A 19,779-nucleotide genomic window follows, 5' to 3' on the forward strand; every position below is an offset into this window, starting at 1 on the left:
CTTTTTAAATTAAGTAGTTGCAAAAAGTAGTTATGGCAGTGATTTTTGAAAACACAAAAAGGACCCAAAGTATGTGGTACAGTAGTTGCTGGTCTCTTTGTGCATCAAACATTTGTAAAGCCCATCACTGCAATGTTGGCAAAACATGACTTAAACAAGAACAGGTTTCAGTGCATCGTGTTTCATCATCGATCCTTTGTAAAAAAAAAAAAAAAAAAAAAAAATTATGAATGGAATATAAACTAGGTTCCAGTTCTACCCTTAGACAAAACGAGGCACAATCTCAGCAGACTTGCCTGACTTATGCAACGGGGGAACATCTTATACCCTTGATTTAAACATAAATAACGGTGCAAAAACAACAATGAAATATAATAAGACGTAAACCTAAATAAGGGAAGCTTCATCAAGATGAAACACAAAATATTTATTCAACAATTGGTTAACAAGGATAGCAGCTGTCTTGAAGACATGGATGGAGGAATTAGATTGAACAGAATGTGGAAGTTGATACCACAGGCAAGAAAAAAAAGAGGAACAAATGAGTGGAAGTGAGTAGTGATTCTGGATTTTGGGAGTGTCACTGGAAGAACTTTTATTGTGGACCAAGTGTACTCTCCAGAAATTTGGGGGAGACAAAGCATGGAAAGAGCAGGGGGTGCGAGACCAGAAAGGAGGTGGTAGAAAACAGAGACCACCGATCTGTCTGCAATGTGAAAGTGAAGATAGAGAGGCCACTGACTTGTATGGATGCCTATAGACTCAGCTTCATCATGGAACAGTCCAATAATCTTGAAGGCTTTGGTTTCCACTGTGTCAAGAAGAGCAAGTTGTTAGGCAGGGGTGGCAGCTGAAGGGGAGAGTAGCACTCTATAAAGCTGTGGAGTCAAGGTGGAGACTCTCCACCTTGCAGGTGGAGAGGAGTTCAGGTGTGCCAAGGAAGGACATGGCTGAGAGTGAGACCCAGGAGTTTTGAAGGACTGAACTTCCTCATGATGATTGTTAAGAAATTAGATGGTATGATTTGATTTCTGGTCCTTCTGGAGAGAGAGCATAAGTGTGTGGGATTTTTCAGGCTTAAAAGACATATTCCAAATGTTCGACCAGCTTGTAATTTTGTCAAGCTCTGAAGAGAGGGGAGAGGCTGCTGCCCACCTATTTGAAGGATGTCACAGCAGAGGGTGGAGTCGTCAGCAAATAGATAAAGGGGATGTTCCAGTGAGTCAGAGAGATCGTTGATGAAGATGAGGAATAGGAATGAACCCAGAACACTACCTTTGGTCACTCCAGCCATGACAGGGACAGGAGATGAAAGGAATCAGTTGAAAACTACATGTTGGCAACGAGAGTAGAGGAAGTCAGGAAGCCATGTGTGGAGTTAGCCTTGGTTGAGTAGTTAAAAGTTGGTCTATGTTGTCTGAGAGAGAGAGATGGAGATGAAGTCGTCACTGTTTTGAGGACGATACACTACAGACAAACAAGAGATGGAAGCGGAGGGGAGGTCGCAGCCATGTATACTCTTGGGTGTTGGGAGGTGTAAGATCAGTACAAGAGCATTGAGAAATTGAGTTATTGGTGTAAAGTGCAATTCCGCTGCCGTGATGGTGTTCAGTCCCATGAAATTGGAGGAGACTATACCTGGGGAGACATACTAAGGAGTCAAGGATGTCCTGAGGGAGGAAGGATTCTGTTAAACAGATGATGTTTGGTTTTATCAGCAGCGGCTTGGATTGAGAGATCTGTCAGGTTGTGGTGGAGACCTCGGATGTTTGAGGTCCACACAGTTAGTGGCGTGGGGAGGTGTTGGGAGGGTGCAGGACACTGAGGTGGGGGAGCTTTGAGCGGGCAGGGTAACGGGTAAGCTTTGTGGGGGTGAGGTAATTAGGGATGTGGAAATAGGGGACATGAAGTGGGGGGGATGCTGATTCTGAATTTCCATATTGGGCAAATGGAGATAAAGATCATGGGTGAGATGGGTGGTGAGAATTTTTGTTAAAGGCTCAGAGATAGGTGATCCTGTAGGTGTGGGAGGAGGGTTGGTGGACAAAGGTGATGCTGCTATTCTTGTGCTTAGATGACAGACAGTTTTGGAAAATATAGTGTGAAGAAAAGAAGAGGAATATGGTGAAGAAGAACATGTGGAAGAAGAAGTACTCCTCACAAAGAAAGAAAGTAAGTGAAGCATTTCAAAATGCTTTTAGAAGAAGAAGGAAGAAGCATTTATGGTCAATGATGATTTTGTTTTGATACATTGAGAAAAGGGAGGAAAAAAATGGAGTACAGGAAGTTGGGGCAGAAGGAAATTCAAGAAAAATGAGATTGTTGTGGAGTGAAAAAAAATAAAGTTTTTTTTGTTCCTTTGTATTTTTGAAGTGAGGAGGAGAAAGAGGATAATGTTGAGGAGGTAGAAAGTACAATGAACTGGAGAAACAAAACAGATAAACAAAACAGAGAAAACGGAAGAGAGAAACAAAACGAGGAACACGGCAACATAAAGAACATATAATTTTCACGGCGGCTATCCAAGGAGTAGGCCTTGAATGACATAATAACAAGTTCGACAAATACAGCACAACAAGGTATGATTTAACAAGGAATATTGGACGGAAACAGAAACAATAGAGGGACGAAGATATAACAAGAAAACATGACAAATCCGGTTCGGATAACTTAGCTTTAATGAGGTGGAAGCGGCAGCTGCAGATTCCACCAACATGTTGTAAAAAAATCTCCGAACCGGAAGTCAACACTACCACATCTTGGACAACCTTCCCCTAATATAATTTTCAAGCAGAAAATGATCACCTTCAAACACCTTTGCATCTGGAGCGTTCAACCACTTGCAGGTGCTGTATGTTGTGTGTTAGAACATGGAACAAGATGTTCGCATTCTGCTCACCGCAATGTGATAATTTGGAAGAACTTTAGGATCGATCGCAATGCTGGTGCAAAATCACACTCTTAAATGTCAAATTTGGGAAACAGACAAATACAAACGACTCATTGCTCCTTAAAGTTAGTGTAAAACAACAAACTTTTACAGATTTCTTTTCTCAAAATGACTGTATTATCATGAGTACAGTCCTGTGCACTCTGCCCAGTATAACACATAACCAAACCAGTGTCTTTCAATTTTCATTGCAGAATTAAAAAAAAAAGGAGCAAGCCCCAAAATAATTAAAGTAGGGGATATCAAGTGCTGTACTTAGAATGTTGATACTCAAACTGCTGTATCACACATGTAACTGAGGGCAAGGCAGGATGACAGCCAATGACCTTTGTGAGGACATCACCGTTCCTTCCCAGGAACCCAAGTTCCCAAACAATTTTGTCGATAACTTATGCAACTGACTGCATATTGTGAACAATGACTCGAAGACTTCGACATGCTGTTGAATTTTAAACCCTGTGTCTGAAGAACCGTTTTGGCATTTGCAATCATATGCCATTCTCCATAGCTCTTTGCTCTGCATGATCAGAATGAGTTCAAGTGATTCCAAAGTTGTCTGTCCCGGCAACCCGCGTGGAGCTTCTGTGCATACCAATGTGGAACGTTGGGGTGGTTGGGCGAGCACAGTGCGGTTCATTCCTGGCATTCGAATAAGCAACGGATCTGGGTCTGCTCCTCTGTTTAATTCAAAGCCTATATTTTAATGACAAATATCCTCAGGGGTACGTCTTGGCAAGAGGTTTAATTTGATGTTGCTCATTCATTCTCATCTGTGCAAGGCCACCCAAGTAAAGAGACTTGCTGGGTTTCCTCTGTGCAAATTTTAAATGAAGAATGGAGAACATAGGCAGCGGGTGCACAACTGAACCAACCCCATCCCTTGGCCTATTAATGAAAGCGAAAGCCAAACCTGTCTGTGCCTAAGCTAGGAACTCTCACTGCCAGCATCAGGGACAGTGATGATAATGAAAGAGGGACAAAACACTCTGCACCAAGGCAATAACATATGCCAAAATCAAGAGTGTGCAGACAAGGAAGAGTGGGGGAAGGAAGGAAGGAGGATGGGTAAAGAGGAAAAATACTTGATGAAACCCTTTTATAGTGTCTATAGTTATCTGCGTAGCAATCTCATTATGCTGTCTTTCAAAATATATAGTGCACATGAATAGTACAATACTCTGTATGCATTTCCAGCTTAAAATACAAATAAGGCATGTGGAGGGGCAAAACAAAATAAATGGGAACACAGGAAATGTCATCAAGTTACACAACAGATGGAGCATGTTCCACAGCAAATGATATGCAAGAGAAGGCACTCATTGTTAAACTGTAAATTCAAAATGTGGAACATAAGGTAAGATCAGAATAGTAGTATTACGTATTTTTGCTTCGAGCATGAGCAGAAGAATTATGCTTCCATCCGGCAGCCAAAGGTCAATATTTAACCAAAATGTGTTTGGCATAAACAAAGGCACTGCGTTGAGCCAGAGTCGTGCAAAATGTCATTTTTGAAATCAGACACTCAAGGACTCAACCACCTTGTGCTCTCAAGGCCAAGGTACATAACCAGTTCAGAAACAGACCTTGGCATGAAAGGTGACGACTCGGGGAAAATGGGTCACTGTGATGGTAAAATCCTACCAGCATGCCATCGTTCAGGAAACCTCTGACCGAGAGCCTCGGTGCTTGGGAAGCTTGGAAAGGCGTGATGTGGGAGCAGAAATTTTGCGTGTAGTGCTGGTTTTTCCTGGGCCTTGTATTGCTTCCTTTTGCTCCTCTTTGTTAACAATTTGACAACCTGTGATCACCTCCTTGACAGTTTTTCCTGGAGGATCCATTTTTGTTGTTTCTTTTCTTGGACTGTTGTAGCCCACCTGGTTCAGACATTGCAGACAAGTAGAGCTATGCTCTGGTTCCTGAAAAACGCCCTGTGTGCGGCAAAAAAGAGGAAAGACTATCATTTGATGAGACTGTATTAAAAAGTGCTCACCTGATGTTTAAATTAAAAATGCTCTTTTTTTTTCATTGAAACCGTGCTATGACCTTTAGACCATCATGAGGGCCAATAAATCTTTGATGAAATCTGTTCAGCTATTCAAAACCAAAAGCATTTTGATTAGATATGTTCAACTTTTAGTAAAGGCAGTAAAAAGTTTATATTTTTAATGTTTAAAGCTCTTGCCCAATGGCACTTTGACTCAAGGATCAAATCTTAAGTGGAACATTGAAGAAGTTCCATGAATGCTAAAGGACTCACAATAGTCAAAGATTTGCCATGGTTATTAAAAAAACAACAATCTTCGATATATTACTATATATAATTACAAGGAAAAAATATAAATGCATTTTTTATTTACATGAGATGATACTGTATGTACTATACTCTTTGCAGAGCGTTTATGATGCTGAAGCAGTTTATTGGCAAGGGTTATGCTTGGTGGTTTGCCACTGTCTTCACAGCGGTCAATCAGGACAGGAATGTGGAATTTGTTCAGGGTGCTGGCAAAAGCTTACCTACTCTTCGCAAAGGACACCAGAGGATCTTTAATGTCGACCATCCGAGGGATGACGGACTCATTGGTGCATCGCCGTGTCAGCAAGGCACCGGGACGACAGTATATACAGTAGTTGGATCAAGATTCAAACCTGGGTAAGGCAGCTCAGAGGCGAGGGTGCATACCTCGAGGCTATTCTGCCAGCCCTTTTACTGAGATATACTAGCACAGTACCCACCTTCTGGGTGGGTCGAGTTTGCACATTACTTGCTGAAAAATCGTGCAGTCCGTCTTTTGCAAGAAGACTTTAGATGCTTGCGTGGTATGCGCCTAAAAGGTTGTAGATAGTTTAAAGGACGAGAGGGTACTTTCCAATAGTAGTGAGGGTTTAAAGAGTCTAATCTCTCAAGCATGCAAAAAAGGTCTAAAAAGGTCTAAGTGGTCTAAAGCTCTGAATGGTCAAGGGTCCACAAGCTGTCTAACATGTCTGAAAGGTGAAAGGGGTCTAATTGGGGTGAAGACCTAAGGGCTCTAAAGACAGTCAAGATACTAAAGGGATGAAAAGGTCTAAAAGTTCTTGGTGTCTAAAGGGTGTTGAAGGTCTAAAGGGTTTAATTGGGTCTAAAAGTGTCTAAAGGGTCTGAAAGGTAAAATTGATTTTGAGGGTATTAAAGTGTCGGGTGTCATGTGGAATCTTAAAGGTCTTGGGATCTTGGGGTCTTCAGGGTCTTAGGCGTTTTCGGGGGTCTTCAGGGTCTTTATAGTTCTTAAGGTTCCAATGGGTCTTAAGGTCTTAAGCGGTCTTCGGGGTGTCAAGGGTTCAAAAGGTATAGAGGGTTCTAATCGTATAGATGGGTCTCGAACTCGAACACACTCACGGCATGGCTCCTTTTATATATACTCTTTGTAATACCTTTTTTTTGACATGTATTGAACTATCATGAGTTTCACTTTGTTGAACCTTTTACACACTAATTTATATAAACTTGCATCGTTGAATATCCATTACCTCATAATGTTGATATTGCAAGAAAAGTTAATTGATGTATCTTCATGTCTTTGAGAATGCATGTAAAAGCTTTCAATGAGCTTCACATAATATTGGAAAAAATAATATGCCTTCTTCTGCTCCATAATAAATACATCTGGAGTATTTTGTCATTGTCTAGGCCTTATCCCAGGCAGAAAGTCCCACAAAATGGTTCAAAAACAAATGATTACATCTTAATTTCAAAGGAATGCAAATTCGGGTTTGTGGCAAAATATTCCATGTAGATATTACGAATGCAGATTATTACAATGCCTATAATGGTGGTAATATGTTTTTGTCTCACCCCGAAGGGGATGCGAGACTATTGCAATGCCCCTGTCTGTGCGTCTCTCCGCGTCTATAGTTTCGCATTAAAAATGTTTTTCTCTGCAACCGCTTGTAAGATCGATGCAAAACTTTAAATATAGGAGGGACTCCCCATGGAGAACATTTCATTGCTAACTCTGATGTCATAGGTCACATGGCATGGCAGCAAAAAAACTGAAACTTGGCAGATGTCATCATCTCCCCAATGGAGTATTCAAGGTGATAATAATGACATCATCAGAGAAGTTAGGTATTCCAGCTATAATTGGTTGAATTGAAATCTTTATCCAAAAAATCTGAAACTTCATAAATCTGATCTATGACCCGATGTGAGTGAATAATTAATTTATGATGTTCATAACCCATGCTAAGAAACTATGTGACATAATAGGGTGCATGGATGATACGGGTATATGGGCCATAATAGCAGTGGACCTGAGTCATAGCGTATTCAGTTAACGATGGTATTTTTGTTCAGAATGAATGCACGAGGCAAGACTATGCAGTCTCCGAGTGCCGTTGTTGTCATATACAGACCCTGGACCTATTTTATTGGATGATACAAGTATATTGAGGGGTCATTAAAAAAAAAAAAGATTGGATTCCTTATTGATGAAGAATTGACATGGAAAATGCATGAAGTTACTTTATGCAAATCGCTTCCCAAAGTATGTGTCATAAATAAATTAAAATATAATTTTCCGAAATCAGTTTTTCTTATACCATGTTCCACCTTGATATTGGGGGTTTTGGGTCTTTGAAGTTTTGGGATGGAGAGTAGGTGGGTGATGCAGGAAGTACTGGGGGAGTGGAAGGAGGCATTTGGGAAACATGGGTTGAAGATGAGTATGGAGAAAACTGAGGTGATGTGGGTTGGGCAGCATAGAAAAGAAATGCATATCAGGTTAGAGGGGAAGGAGATCAGACAGGGAAATAGGTTTGATTATCTGGGGGGATCACCGGGGATGGTGAGTCGGAAGCAGAGGTGCAGAGGAAGATTAAGGTGGTGGGAATGCATGGAGGAGGGTGGAGAGAGTAATGGCAGACAGAAACATGTAAAGGAAATTAAAGAGGAAGGTTTTGATGTCGTTTGTAATGTTGCCTACCTTTACGGCATGGAAACGGTGGCAGTGACAGAGAGACAACAACAGAGGCTGCAGGTTTGTGAGAACAACTGGGTCATGAGGATTGCGGGAGTGAAGAGGGTGGAAGAAGGAGGGATGAACAGAGGGAGGAGATCAGTGTGCAGATGAGCTTGATGGGGAGATTGGTGAAATGCCGGCTGAGATTAACTGGACACTTGGTGTTGATGGGGTGGAGAGAATGGCAAAGAGAGTGGATAGTTTGAGGGAGCAATGTAGGAGGAAAAGAGGGAGACTGCGGTTGAGATGGGAGGATTGTGTGAAGAGGGATATCAGGAAGGTGGGGTGGATGGAAAGTGGAGAGAGTGGGTTGAAGACAGAGGGAAGTGGATGAATATTGTGATCAAGCCAAGGAAGAAGCTTGGTGCCATTGCACCTCACCCCTTATAAAGGGAAGAGGAAAAGAAGAAGAATATTGCCTCAAATGAACTGCAGCATTGAGCCAACTCAATGTCAGGGCCAACTCCTTAATATAACAGCTGGACAACATATTGGTGTTACAAAAAAAGAGTTATGAGAATTATATGCAGTGAAGCTTCACATGCCCATGCAAATATTATTTTTTTATGATAATAAGGTTCTGAACATAGAAGAACTATACATTTTTAGTTAAGGGTTACTCATGTCCAGCTGAATCGAAAGGAGATGCCCCAAAAACTTGCTAATTTTTTTTTGTTAAAAATGAAGTCATTCACCAAGACAAGATGATATGTACCATTTAAAACAAACAAGAACTTCCTTTGCAAACAAAACTATGACATATACTGGAGCAAAGTTATGTAATTTGCTTAAAGTGAGCCTTAGGCAAAATATTGATGTTAATAGCTTTAAACACAATCTCAAAAGTTGATTATTAGAGAAGTATATAACAAATTGATGGTGTGGTCACTGGTAATAAATGAGTAATGAGTGATATTACGATGCTCATGCAAAAGTTTTGCACACCGGCTGATTACGCCTCCTAATACCCCTGTTCTCCATTTACATTCCTATCTGTTTTAGCTTTTTACTGCCTTGCTCCTGTTTGTCCATCTCCATATTATTCTCATTTTGGTATCTTATTTCACAATGTTTCTTTATTTTCTGTCTCTTCATATTATTACAGCCACGGGTTCGTTCCGGTTGCCTGGTAGGTTCGAGTCCCGCAGGGCGTGTCAAAACAACTGCAACTGCCAACTAAGTCCACTACCCCAAGCAAGTTCTGGGTCTGTTTGCCATGTTACATTACTTGTTGGGACCACAAATTTAGCCGGGGGTATGGGATGGATGGAGGGGGAGTGCCAACAGACACCCATGACCTATCTAATTTGGCTGAGCAAACCATTGGGTCACGAGCACGGTCTGAGGTGGTTTGAACTGCTTTATCAATGAACTACAAGCACCTGAAACCACCAAACGAAGCAGCCAGAACAAGCGGAGTCCACTGTGAGACCAGGTGTATTTAGTAAAAAGCAAATGCTCAGAGGAAGGATTATATGATGTAAAACAGTGCAAATATGTTTGTGATAAATAAACACCCCTTCCTCTCGACTTGATACATGCCCTCAAACAAATCAAGCAATTGGTAGAGTCCGTAATTATGCAAATCTTTGGGCCCAATCAATCACACGACAACAGATATACATTGGGAATGTTTCAAGACAATGAAGAGAATTAGTCAGGCAAACCAGAGGAAAGAGATGTGCAGGAGTCCAGGCAGTCCAACTCCAATACAGAGCAGTCATTCCAGGAACAAAGAGGGAAGAGAGAAACACAGCTGTCTGCATGGTGCCACTCAGCCAGTCGGCAGTTTAACACCACTGCAGGGCAAATTTCTGGACTCCATGTTGGAATCGCAACCTTCTCTCCCAAAGCATAACCTTCTCCTCACAGCGTATTGCCTTCATCTTTTCTCCGGCTGGTGTTAAGCTCATTCTAGCGTCATCCTAGCATGATGAACAGCAATGCTACATGCTACGTATGTAACGGGCTTCCCACACGCCCCCTGTGGTGATTTAACTCTATAGTATGAAGGAACCGTGTCTGTCTGTTTGTCTTTTTGTTGTGTTACAACTTGAGAATGGATTAATGGATTTCAATGACTCCAATGACGGTGGATTCAGGGAACTCATGGGAAGGTTTGTGTGATGCAGAAATAAATAAATAAAAATAAAGGTAGGTTTGCGTGCATGGGTATGTGGGCACACGCGTGTCAAAACTGCAAACGACCACTTGTGATGCTGGTTCTCCTCGCACGGAGGGCAGGATCTCTTTGAAATCCTTTTTTGTTAACTTGAGAACGGATTAATGGATTTCAATGAAACCACTCTCAGGAAGTAAACACAACCACTTATCCCTCTCCCTACAGAGATATTTAATCCACAACAATGAGTCCCAATCTCCACAAAACTAAACCATTCTCATTTACATGAAAACAAAAACTCTTCCTCCTCAATCTTCTTCTTCACATGTAATGATGGTGACTCATTAAATCCAGTTTCTCACATCGGTTAGATTCAGAAAACGCTTGCTATATTCAATGATTTTTTGTTCATCACTTCCATCTTATTCATATATCAGTAATACATTGCCCTATCAAACAGCTTTGCTGATTATACACCACCTTTTAAAGTACCGCAAAGCAGGTCAGTCAACTTGCAACACCGTTGAGAAAAGTATACGAACAAAAAAGCAACTGATATTTCAATAATTTATTGAAATATCTGAAACTCCAACTGGTTGGAGATGGAGCTGAAACTCCAACTTGTGACATTGGTTATCCCTGCAGGAGGGCAGGATCTCCCAGGAATCCTTTTTTGTTCTTGCCCCCATAGATTAGCCACCGCAGCAAAGATTGGTGTTCCCGACAGTGAAGCGATGGGTCATATATGCTAGTGCCTGTTAAAAATGGCAGCTGCTTATACTCCCACCCGGTTTCACACTGCAAGGCTAGGTGTGTGTTTTAAAATAAACATTTAAACTGAATGAGTGAAAGAACATGCAACAAAGCCAAAGGTTTGGTGTGGGTAGAAACAGAAAAAAGTGGCAGAGGATGAACATCTATCTTCACATTATAGCGCCGCATATCGAACATCACAATTAATTATGTTACGCTTATTCTGAAACACTTATAAAGGACATAACTGTACTATAGGCACCTAAGTATATGGTAACCCCTATGAGCCATTCCCACAACAATATTTTTAATCACAATCCATTGTCATAGGGACAAGCAATTTTACAAACCATTCTTTTATTCAGGTTCCTCCATTGTTCTCGTACTATGAGGTACAGTATGTTTGTTGTATTTTGTGTTTAATTGATTCAAGAGTGGAAAATAAACTGAATTGAACTGAACTCAGCCATGCTGGACAGCTCAGAGGTAAGTGTGCATACCTCTAGGACAGCGTTTCTCAACCTTTTTACCCTTGTGGAACCCTTGAAATAGTTTTCATGTCTCAGGGAACCCCTGCATAAAAATTATTATATACCATTATTAATATCTTGTTCTTTTATATTTTTATCGTAGTTCACGTGGTAAATATAATATTTTTTTCGGATACCTGGTTTAAGGAAAAAATGACCCCCTTTTTGTCAAATTTATTGGCAATGAAAAAAAAAACATACTGCTCGTTTATGAGACCTCACGCCGAGGTTTTAATTCACACACACAAAAAAAATCTTAAAAAAAAAAAAACACCTCATGTAACTTGATCAACAAAACTTAAACAAGTAAAGCTGAAGCAATAAAGGTAAACAGAAGAACAAACCTTGAGAGAGAGATAGAGACTTTGCGCTAGGAAGCACAGAGAAGATAGATGGACACCGTGCATGCATCCCGTACTTGAGTCAGTCAGTCAATGATACACGAATCCGCCGCGTACAGGACGTCCACTAACCAGTGAGGGCGGTTTCACACTGGCGCCATATAGACATCGTTGAATACGTTCCCTATAGTTGTTATAATGGTAAATAATATAAGACGTTGAAGCCTCTATTATAATAACCATGGAGTTTCCAACAATATGCTGTACTTGTATCGTAAAATTACGAATATTAAATCAAACAAAAACTACTCAAAAATACATTAGCCTATTTATTACTGTTTCTCGCGGAACCCCTAGTGACCTCTTGCGGAACCCCGGTTGAGAAACACTGCTCTAGGATATCCTGCTAGCTTGAAGAGTAAGGAGAGACGGTAAAAAGGAAACCTACTGACAATGAGTGTAGTGGTGTCACACTTGGACATGACTAGCAAGAGATTGGATGAACAGGAAAAGAGGAGTCAGAAGAGGGAAGGAAACACAGTATTCTGCAAGTAAAATGGTTGGGTCAGATGGGGTTAATGGGGTTAGAAAAGATTCCCCTGAAAAACACAAAATTGCTCTGTGGATCAGTTTTCCCTTCACAAAACCAAGGGACATCACACTGGGACGTGTGCAAACATGATTTCCATTAGATTTTCTTTCTTCCTGAATCCCGTGGTATGGTGTTTGCCATGAGACAAAAAACTCACAAAGGTACAAAACAAATATTGAATGAAAAATTTAAGCCAAACTTTTCCACAAATCTAGTGGAATGGTTGCACACAACGGACAAATGCTGGAAAAGCATCCGTGATTCTTTGTGAGGAGTGTTAATGGAAATTACACCAAAGGCTAACCAGCAACCTGCCAAACATGTAAGAGTAGAAAGTTTGGCAATTGCAGGTGAAGGCTTATTTTTGTGCATGCATGATGAACTCGTACATGGCAGACATTTTCCTGTGTTTTGACAACAAGATATAGTGCTGCTGGACATTTCCTTTATGACTAATCATGCTTTCAGCAAGGTTGTTTAGTGGCCTGCTAATTAACTCTATTATTGTTTCTCACTCAATGCTGTCAGGAAGATGTCAAGCTAAATGTTAAATTTTCTTGCAGATACTTTTTCATTGAGTAAGGTGGGGCAATTTACCACTGGCAGGAAATCACTCCCACTCTCCCTCCCCATATAACTGCTTTTGCCCTGGCAATTATGTTCAGTGTCCAGAATGTCCACATCACAAGGCTCTCTGGTTGATGGTATAGTGGGCAATTTCCGATGAAACATGCTCAGTATACTGAGCAAAAGGACCAAGGAGGATGTATAGACATGGGGTGGATGGGGAGAGTAGATAATGTCATCAAGTCAAGAACCTCCACAGCACCAACCAGAACTACATGTTTCTTTTTTTTTGTGGATAACAAAAGTAGTCTATTAGCTGTTTAACCACCGAGAACATTTTCATTCTCCAATACCTACATATAAATGGCATTTGCCTTACAAATTGTTAAGGGACTGGATTAAGGGGTAAAAGGGGAATAATTTATCATAATTATTTCATAACACATGTTCAGCATAGCGTATATGCAAAAGGTGTATAACAGGCAGGGTCGAGTTTGATCTCGTGAAGATCCACTCCACATCCCTTCCAAATGTTCGTTTCTCAGCCCCATTTCTCCACCCTTGTGTTCCATGTTGTTGCTTTTCCCATTATGCATTACCTCCACCACCGAAGGTGTACGGAAGTTGTTTTCACCCATTTGTCTGTTTGGCTGTCTGTTTATTACTTGCAAAATCGACGATTTTTCAAGTATATTGGTCAGTCGGTTTTTATTATTCTGTCTGTCTGTTTGTCTGTTTGTCAATCGCCAACAGGTCACACTTTTAAACTGATCTTCACAAAACTTCACCAAGTTGTAGAGGTAGTTTCAACTGAGAAGCCGATTGATTTTGAGGTCAAAGGTCATCTTGAGGTCAAATTTCTAAAGTCGTCATTTTTCATCTGATTGATTTGAATATTAAACAGCAATTGCATTGTGCATTGCTGAATTGGGAAACCAACTATTTTTGAGATCAAAGATCAACTCAAGTTCAAACTTCTGAAATCATCAATTTCAATCTGAAAAATAATCAATTTTCATCCGATTGACCTGAACTTTAAGATTGTCAATATTAATTGCAACGAAATGGACAATTTGATGTATCCATGGCAACCTTTGGAGAGGGGGGGTGGATTTTGCAAGTATTGTGCTTTGCACGACATCTTTTTCTTGTTCGTTTGTCTGTGAGCAGGATATCTCAAAAAGTTATGAACGGATTCGGATGAAATTTGGTGGACAGGTTAGATGTGTGACAAGGCCAAATTGATTCAATTTTGGTTAAGATCCAGATCCACCTATCAGTGGAATACAAAAGGTAAACTGTTCAACCTGGCAAGGGTATGTGCTCGACCAAGTGCCATTTTATTCTGTCATGTATTTTTACTTAAATTTCAATGAGTCAGCACAACATGGTCTCCACGAGTGAGGTAGGCTTTGAGATCCTTCCAAAGGCAGAGACTCCGAGATGGTGGGGTTAATTCCCTCCTCCCCCTTGGAGAGTGGCCAATGAGTGAGCTGTGAACAGTCCTATACACTGCCCCACGGGGAGTGAATAAAACACGTGATGGACCAAAGCTCTCAGTTGTGTCTCCTGGTGACCATCTCTTGCAGAGCCTCCCCCTGCTCATAATCAAATGGAAGACCAAGAAGGAATCCTAAAGAAGTAAAGAGCAAAGATGGAGTCATCAGGAAGAACCTGGATAGGATTCGGGTTTCAACCGCTACTCCACAACCCTCAAACCCATAGTACAGCGGATAAGCACAATAATTGTGCGTTTTATGGGAAAAGCATGAATTTTCTGACATAGTTAGTGAATACCATAAGGTTTATTTTCAGATGTGGAGAGAGTCAGATTTGACCTCTGAGGACCGTGAGAGGTCAAATCCAAGATGGCCGCCAGGCCACCGGGTGTAATGTTCAAACACGTTTAATTTTGGAACTAAACAGTGTAACAAAACATTTAAGATGTCATTTCCAACTAAGTTTGTAATGGCCATTCGTTTGCTGATACTTCTGAGATCGCCAGGAGCCAAGGAAATGCATTTCGATCAAGGTCAAGGTCAAATTACGTTAAAAACTTTTGGACATTCTTTTGGTAAAGACAATGGATTTTACCTATGTAACATAGCGAAACTTCGCTTCCAATTTTGACACTATAGGGATAATAACACAAAAAATTAACAGAGAATGGATATACATTGTCCCCTGGATATAATCCTCTGGATATACTGTAGATGGATATACTTTGTCCTCTCACTGTCCCCTCAGAGGTCAAATCTGACTTCCCTCCACATCCGAAAATAAACATTATGGTATGACCAAAATTTGCTAGAAATTTCATGCTTTTCTCATAAAATGCACAATTTGTTAAAATATGAGAGCTTATCCGCTGTACTACCATGCAGGCGCAGCCAAGTGAGCCTTATAGAAAACTTAACCGACTCTTGCACTGGCCTTTCCTCCCAGACCTGCTTTCTGCCCTGACTTCCTGATCTTTGAACCCAGATGTAATTCCTGTGGCATTCTGGTACAGCAGCTCTCTCGGTGAGGTTTCCAGTTGTTCGTGTTCTGCTGTGTTGACAAGTCCATGAGATAGTGAGATGGACAATGCTTCTCAAGGTCGCACACCAGCACATCTCAATACTAAAATCAGGTGCGGGCAAGGCCCGCTCGCAGCCCTGCCCAGGTTATTTTGTGTCCTGTCACCTGTTTGAAATAGAGACCTTAAGATTAAATAATAAGTCCATCGTTGCCATAATTGGCACCAGGGTTAATTATTTATTATTTTGTTTTATCGGTCATGTTATTTTCCCTTCTCCCCTGCCCCTATTTATGAATTGTGAATCAATCCTTTGTTAATGAGAACCTGTTTTGTGGTTACTGAGGGAATGGGGGCTCTGTGGCGCATTAGTTAATTCAACACGTAAACCTGCATGTGGGGGAATTGGGAAGCGGAGCAATAAGGCGACATTAGTTAAAACCCAAACTGCTCTTTGGCATTATCGGTGTACCAGGGACAGAAATCCATCACAAGCTTTCATCAGAATATGGGAACAGTGCTGTACCGCAGCAGAGTATGTATGATTGGATTACCATGTTCAAAAACGGTCACATAAGTGTCACTGATGATGAACGATTTGGACACCCATACACATCCACAACAGAAGAAAACATTGAACCGGTCCACGCCATGATTCTGGATAACCCGACGGTTATCTATTTATTGCCAAAGGGGCACTATTGCCAAAGTGGCACAACTATTGCCAAAATGGCACAACATCGAATCATCAGTCATCGTGCTGCACATGAAATCATCAACAACCGATTTGGCTTTCATAAAGTTTCTGCAAGATGGGTTCCAAAGCAACTCACAGAAGAGCACAAGTGTAACCATGTGACAATTTGCCAAAGCCTTTTGAGCTGCTTTTGTCATGAAGGGAATGCTTTTTTGAGACACTGTCACTGGGGATGAGATGTTGATCCACCATTACGAACCAGAGAGCAAATACCAGAGTATGGAGTGGAAACATCCGACATCACCAGTCAAAAAGAAGTTCAAAAGTCAACCATCCACCAGAAAAGTTATGTTCACACTTTTTCTGGGACTCACAAGGCCAAATTTTGGAACACCATGGAAAACAGTGTCCGTTATTCTGAAATGCTCCGGGACCAGTTGAAAACATTTTTTTTGGTACCTATTCGATGGTACCTATTTGGTGGAAATGCCGAGGACTACTGTCAAAAGGTGTTGCATTGTTCCATGACAATGTCCGTCCACACACTGCCACCCAATACTGTGGAAACCCTCGGAAATTGAATTTTGAGGTGTCGAAACATCCTCCGTACAGTCCTGACCTGGCTCCTTCAGACTTTCACCTGTTTGGTTCACTCAAAGACACTTTAAGAGGCCGCGACTTTGCCAGTGACCAACAAGTGAAAGAAGCAGTGCATGTGTGGCTCGTCACTCAGCCAAAACCTTTTGTTTTTTTTGAGGACATACAGAAGCTTGTGAACTGATGGACTAAGTGTGTTGAAAGGGAGGAAGACTATGTGGAAAAATGATGCTCTTATAGATGCTCTATTGTAGTTACATTATTGAAATAAAAATATGTATTGCGGATACTTTTTGACTCACCCTCTTATCATATGTGCTTGTGCATTGTCTAAACAAGTTCTTGTCATTTATTTAAAAGTTCAATGACTTCTACTTATGTGTTTCATATACTGGATGTGATGTACAGCACAGTATGCCCCGACTCCTCCATAATCTTTACATAAATGTGAAAAAAGAAGTAAAATTGTTTGTCCAGGTGAAATGAAAGCTTTTTAACTGGTGATATTTTAAAAGGTTTCCATCGCCCTAAACATGTATTATCAAACAAATTGTCATCTTGGTGCTTCACATGTCGGAAGTTGTGTAAGAAGTATGCCACCCTTCAAAAAGGATCCATTTGTGGATGTTAAATATCCCAAAATCTTTTGAAAAGCCAAGGCCATTGTGTGCCAGCACCCTGGTAAAATTCTAAATGACTGCTCCAATGGGCTGGTGGTAGTCTACCAGGTACAGAGCCACACCATCAAAAATTATGCAAATGAGCGGACAGGTGCTGCAGATGTGCATGAATAAATTAATGGATCAATCAACATTAACCTGATCTTCTAATACATCTGCACACACTTTCCTGTATGGTTTAGAATCTGCAAGCTGTGATGATGTGACAAATAGTTCAAGGCTAGAAAGAACAGTTTTGGATTTTTTATGATTTCATATGAAATCTGTGGCTGCTGGTTGCATCATTGCTGAGAGCACAGTTGTGCCACTAATACAGTGTTCCCTGTTCCCAGTAATCTGGTACAGTACTAATTTTACTGACCTCAAAAGAATGATAGGGTGAGTCAACCAACCTGGTGTTATTTAGTGGATTAACAGGAGCTTGAACTCAAGACTTTTAAGATCTTAAGCCAGCCCATCCATCCATTGGGACCCTACTCTATGCAGAACATTGGTGCTGCCTAATAATTTCAAATCAAAGGAATGAAAATTGACACAATTTCAGAAATTCAGCCGATGTTGACCTTTTAATCTACATTGACCTTTTGGCCTACATTGATGTCAAAAATAATGTGTTTGAATTCAGTGACCTGATATTTAAATGCTCTTCAAATTTCAAGTCCAAATCCAAATCCAAATCCATTGGGACCATTTTCTGTTCAGAGCATTGGTGCTGCCAAACCAATCTCATCGGCTATTGGGAACAATCCTGGACAGGTCAACACTCCAACACAGGATACTCAAATGGCTCAATCATCCCATCAAGCTGGTACTCATTTTGCCAACCTCAGAAGGATAACAGGCTGAGTCAACCACACCTGGTATTATTTCAATGGCAAAGCAGGGTTTGAACTCAGGACCCAAGAATCCCAAACCCAACACCTTAACCATAAAGCCAACAACAGGCTCATGATTTTGGATTCAAAACAAAATTCAAGTTGACAGGCATTGAAAATATTTTAGGGTCACCAACCGAGGTAACAAAATAGTATGTGTGTTATACATGTCATGGACTTTTCGTGTCCAACTTTTCTGGATGTCGATTTTTTTGGTACCTCATTTAAGGCACAATACGGTTATTGAGAGGTATTGATCAAAAAAAAAATTCTGCAAAATGACTGTTTTGAAATTATGTATCACTCGCAAAATAAATACATCAAATTATTTACCAAAGTATTGATCAAAGTGTAAAGTATGCAGTGATATAGTCGAACTGCACTGGTGTACAAACAGAGCTGTATTCTACAATGGATGAAATCAACAGGAAGTCGATTGAGGTGGGCTAACTGCAAGGGGAAGCAAGGAGAACCTGACGCTTTGGGCGTTAACCCTTCATCGAAGCGATACTAGCCTTCACCAGCAAGAGCTGTATCCTACACCCAGGCTATACTGACCTGTCCTTCTAACACACATGTGTACACACACACACACACACACAGTAAGTTTCCACTCCTATGGCAGTCACCAGTAGCTTCACAAATTATTGACATCTGGATTCATGTTTAAAACTGGTTTGAAATTACAAACAAAACAAATCAGTCCAAGTAAGCATAATGCCATTTACTCTATCTCTCCCAAAAGATTCCCAGGAAAACACTGATTACTTTATGTGATCACATCCTCGCACAACCCTCATCTGATGAGAATCTCATTATCGCCATGAGCATTTATCTGTCTTGGAACACACTTCTTCTCTCTGGCTTCTATTTGTAAGTAATCAATTTCTTAAAAGAACAGTTAGTCCCAATATAAAAAGCCTGACTGGTACATAGTGTGATGAGATTACTCATCAGTAAAAACTGGCGATCCATCTCCCTCATGGTACATGCTCACACTTCGATCAAAGGTTTTGGATATTTCATCATAATGTAAAGGCAGAAAAGTAAAATCCATGTTTCTCACAGGGAAGCTGTCAGTCTATGTTGTTCCCCAGTATGAATATCTTCTTTTTTTTTCATTGTGGTTTTCATGAGGTGTCCAGGTTGACCTTAAATTACAAGGTCAACATCGACATACTCAGGTCACTTCATGAGGAATGCTTTTCTACATGCATCGCAAAACGAGTTGGATAGGTTTTCTTCATACAAGTAAAATAATGGATTGGAGGCAAGAGATGAAATGACATGAATCAAATTTATCAGCAAAATTACGAGTTTCTGCAGAGTGTGACATAATCTTTAAATTGTTTTTGTATTTCTGGTCCACAATATCCAGGTGGTTATTAAAGGCAAGAAAAGCCAAAGTCTAAAACTGCACTAAGGTATTATACAATTCAAATCAGCCTTTGGCCCAAAGTACCAATGAGTGTTAGGGTCTTTTTTGCCAATTAGTAATTATAATGTAAGTGCACTTTGTTTCATGTCTGACATTACTGATTAATCTTGCTTGAGGGGGAGGAG

The 19,779-nt window shown here is 40.7% G+C and overlaps 1 protein-coding gene across 1 annotated transcript in view; it reads right to left on the minus strand.

Moving 5' to 3' along the window:
* Positions 1 to 205: 205 nt before the first annotated feature.
* Positions 206 to 19,779, minus strand: part of LOC147017956 (uncharacterized) — a 666,861-nt gene continuing 647,287 nt past the window's right edge. The window contains exon 11 of the mRNA XM_085899928.1: positions 206 to 4,878. Coding sequence (XP_085756054.1) covers positions 4,606 to 4,878 — 273 coding nt within the window. The 3' untranslated portion in view covers positions 206 to 4,605. The remainder of the gene's footprint in view (positions 4,879 to 19,779) is intronic.

The sequence above is a fragment of the Eptatretus burgeri genome, chromosome 10 (assembly GCF_056783735.1).
Source record: "Eptatretus burgeri isolate ZD-2024b chromosome 10, Ebu_testis_v1, whole genome shotgun sequence".
Lineage (NCBI taxonomy): Eukaryota > Metazoa > Chordata > Myxini > Myxiniformes > Myxinidae > Eptatretus > Eptatretus burgeri.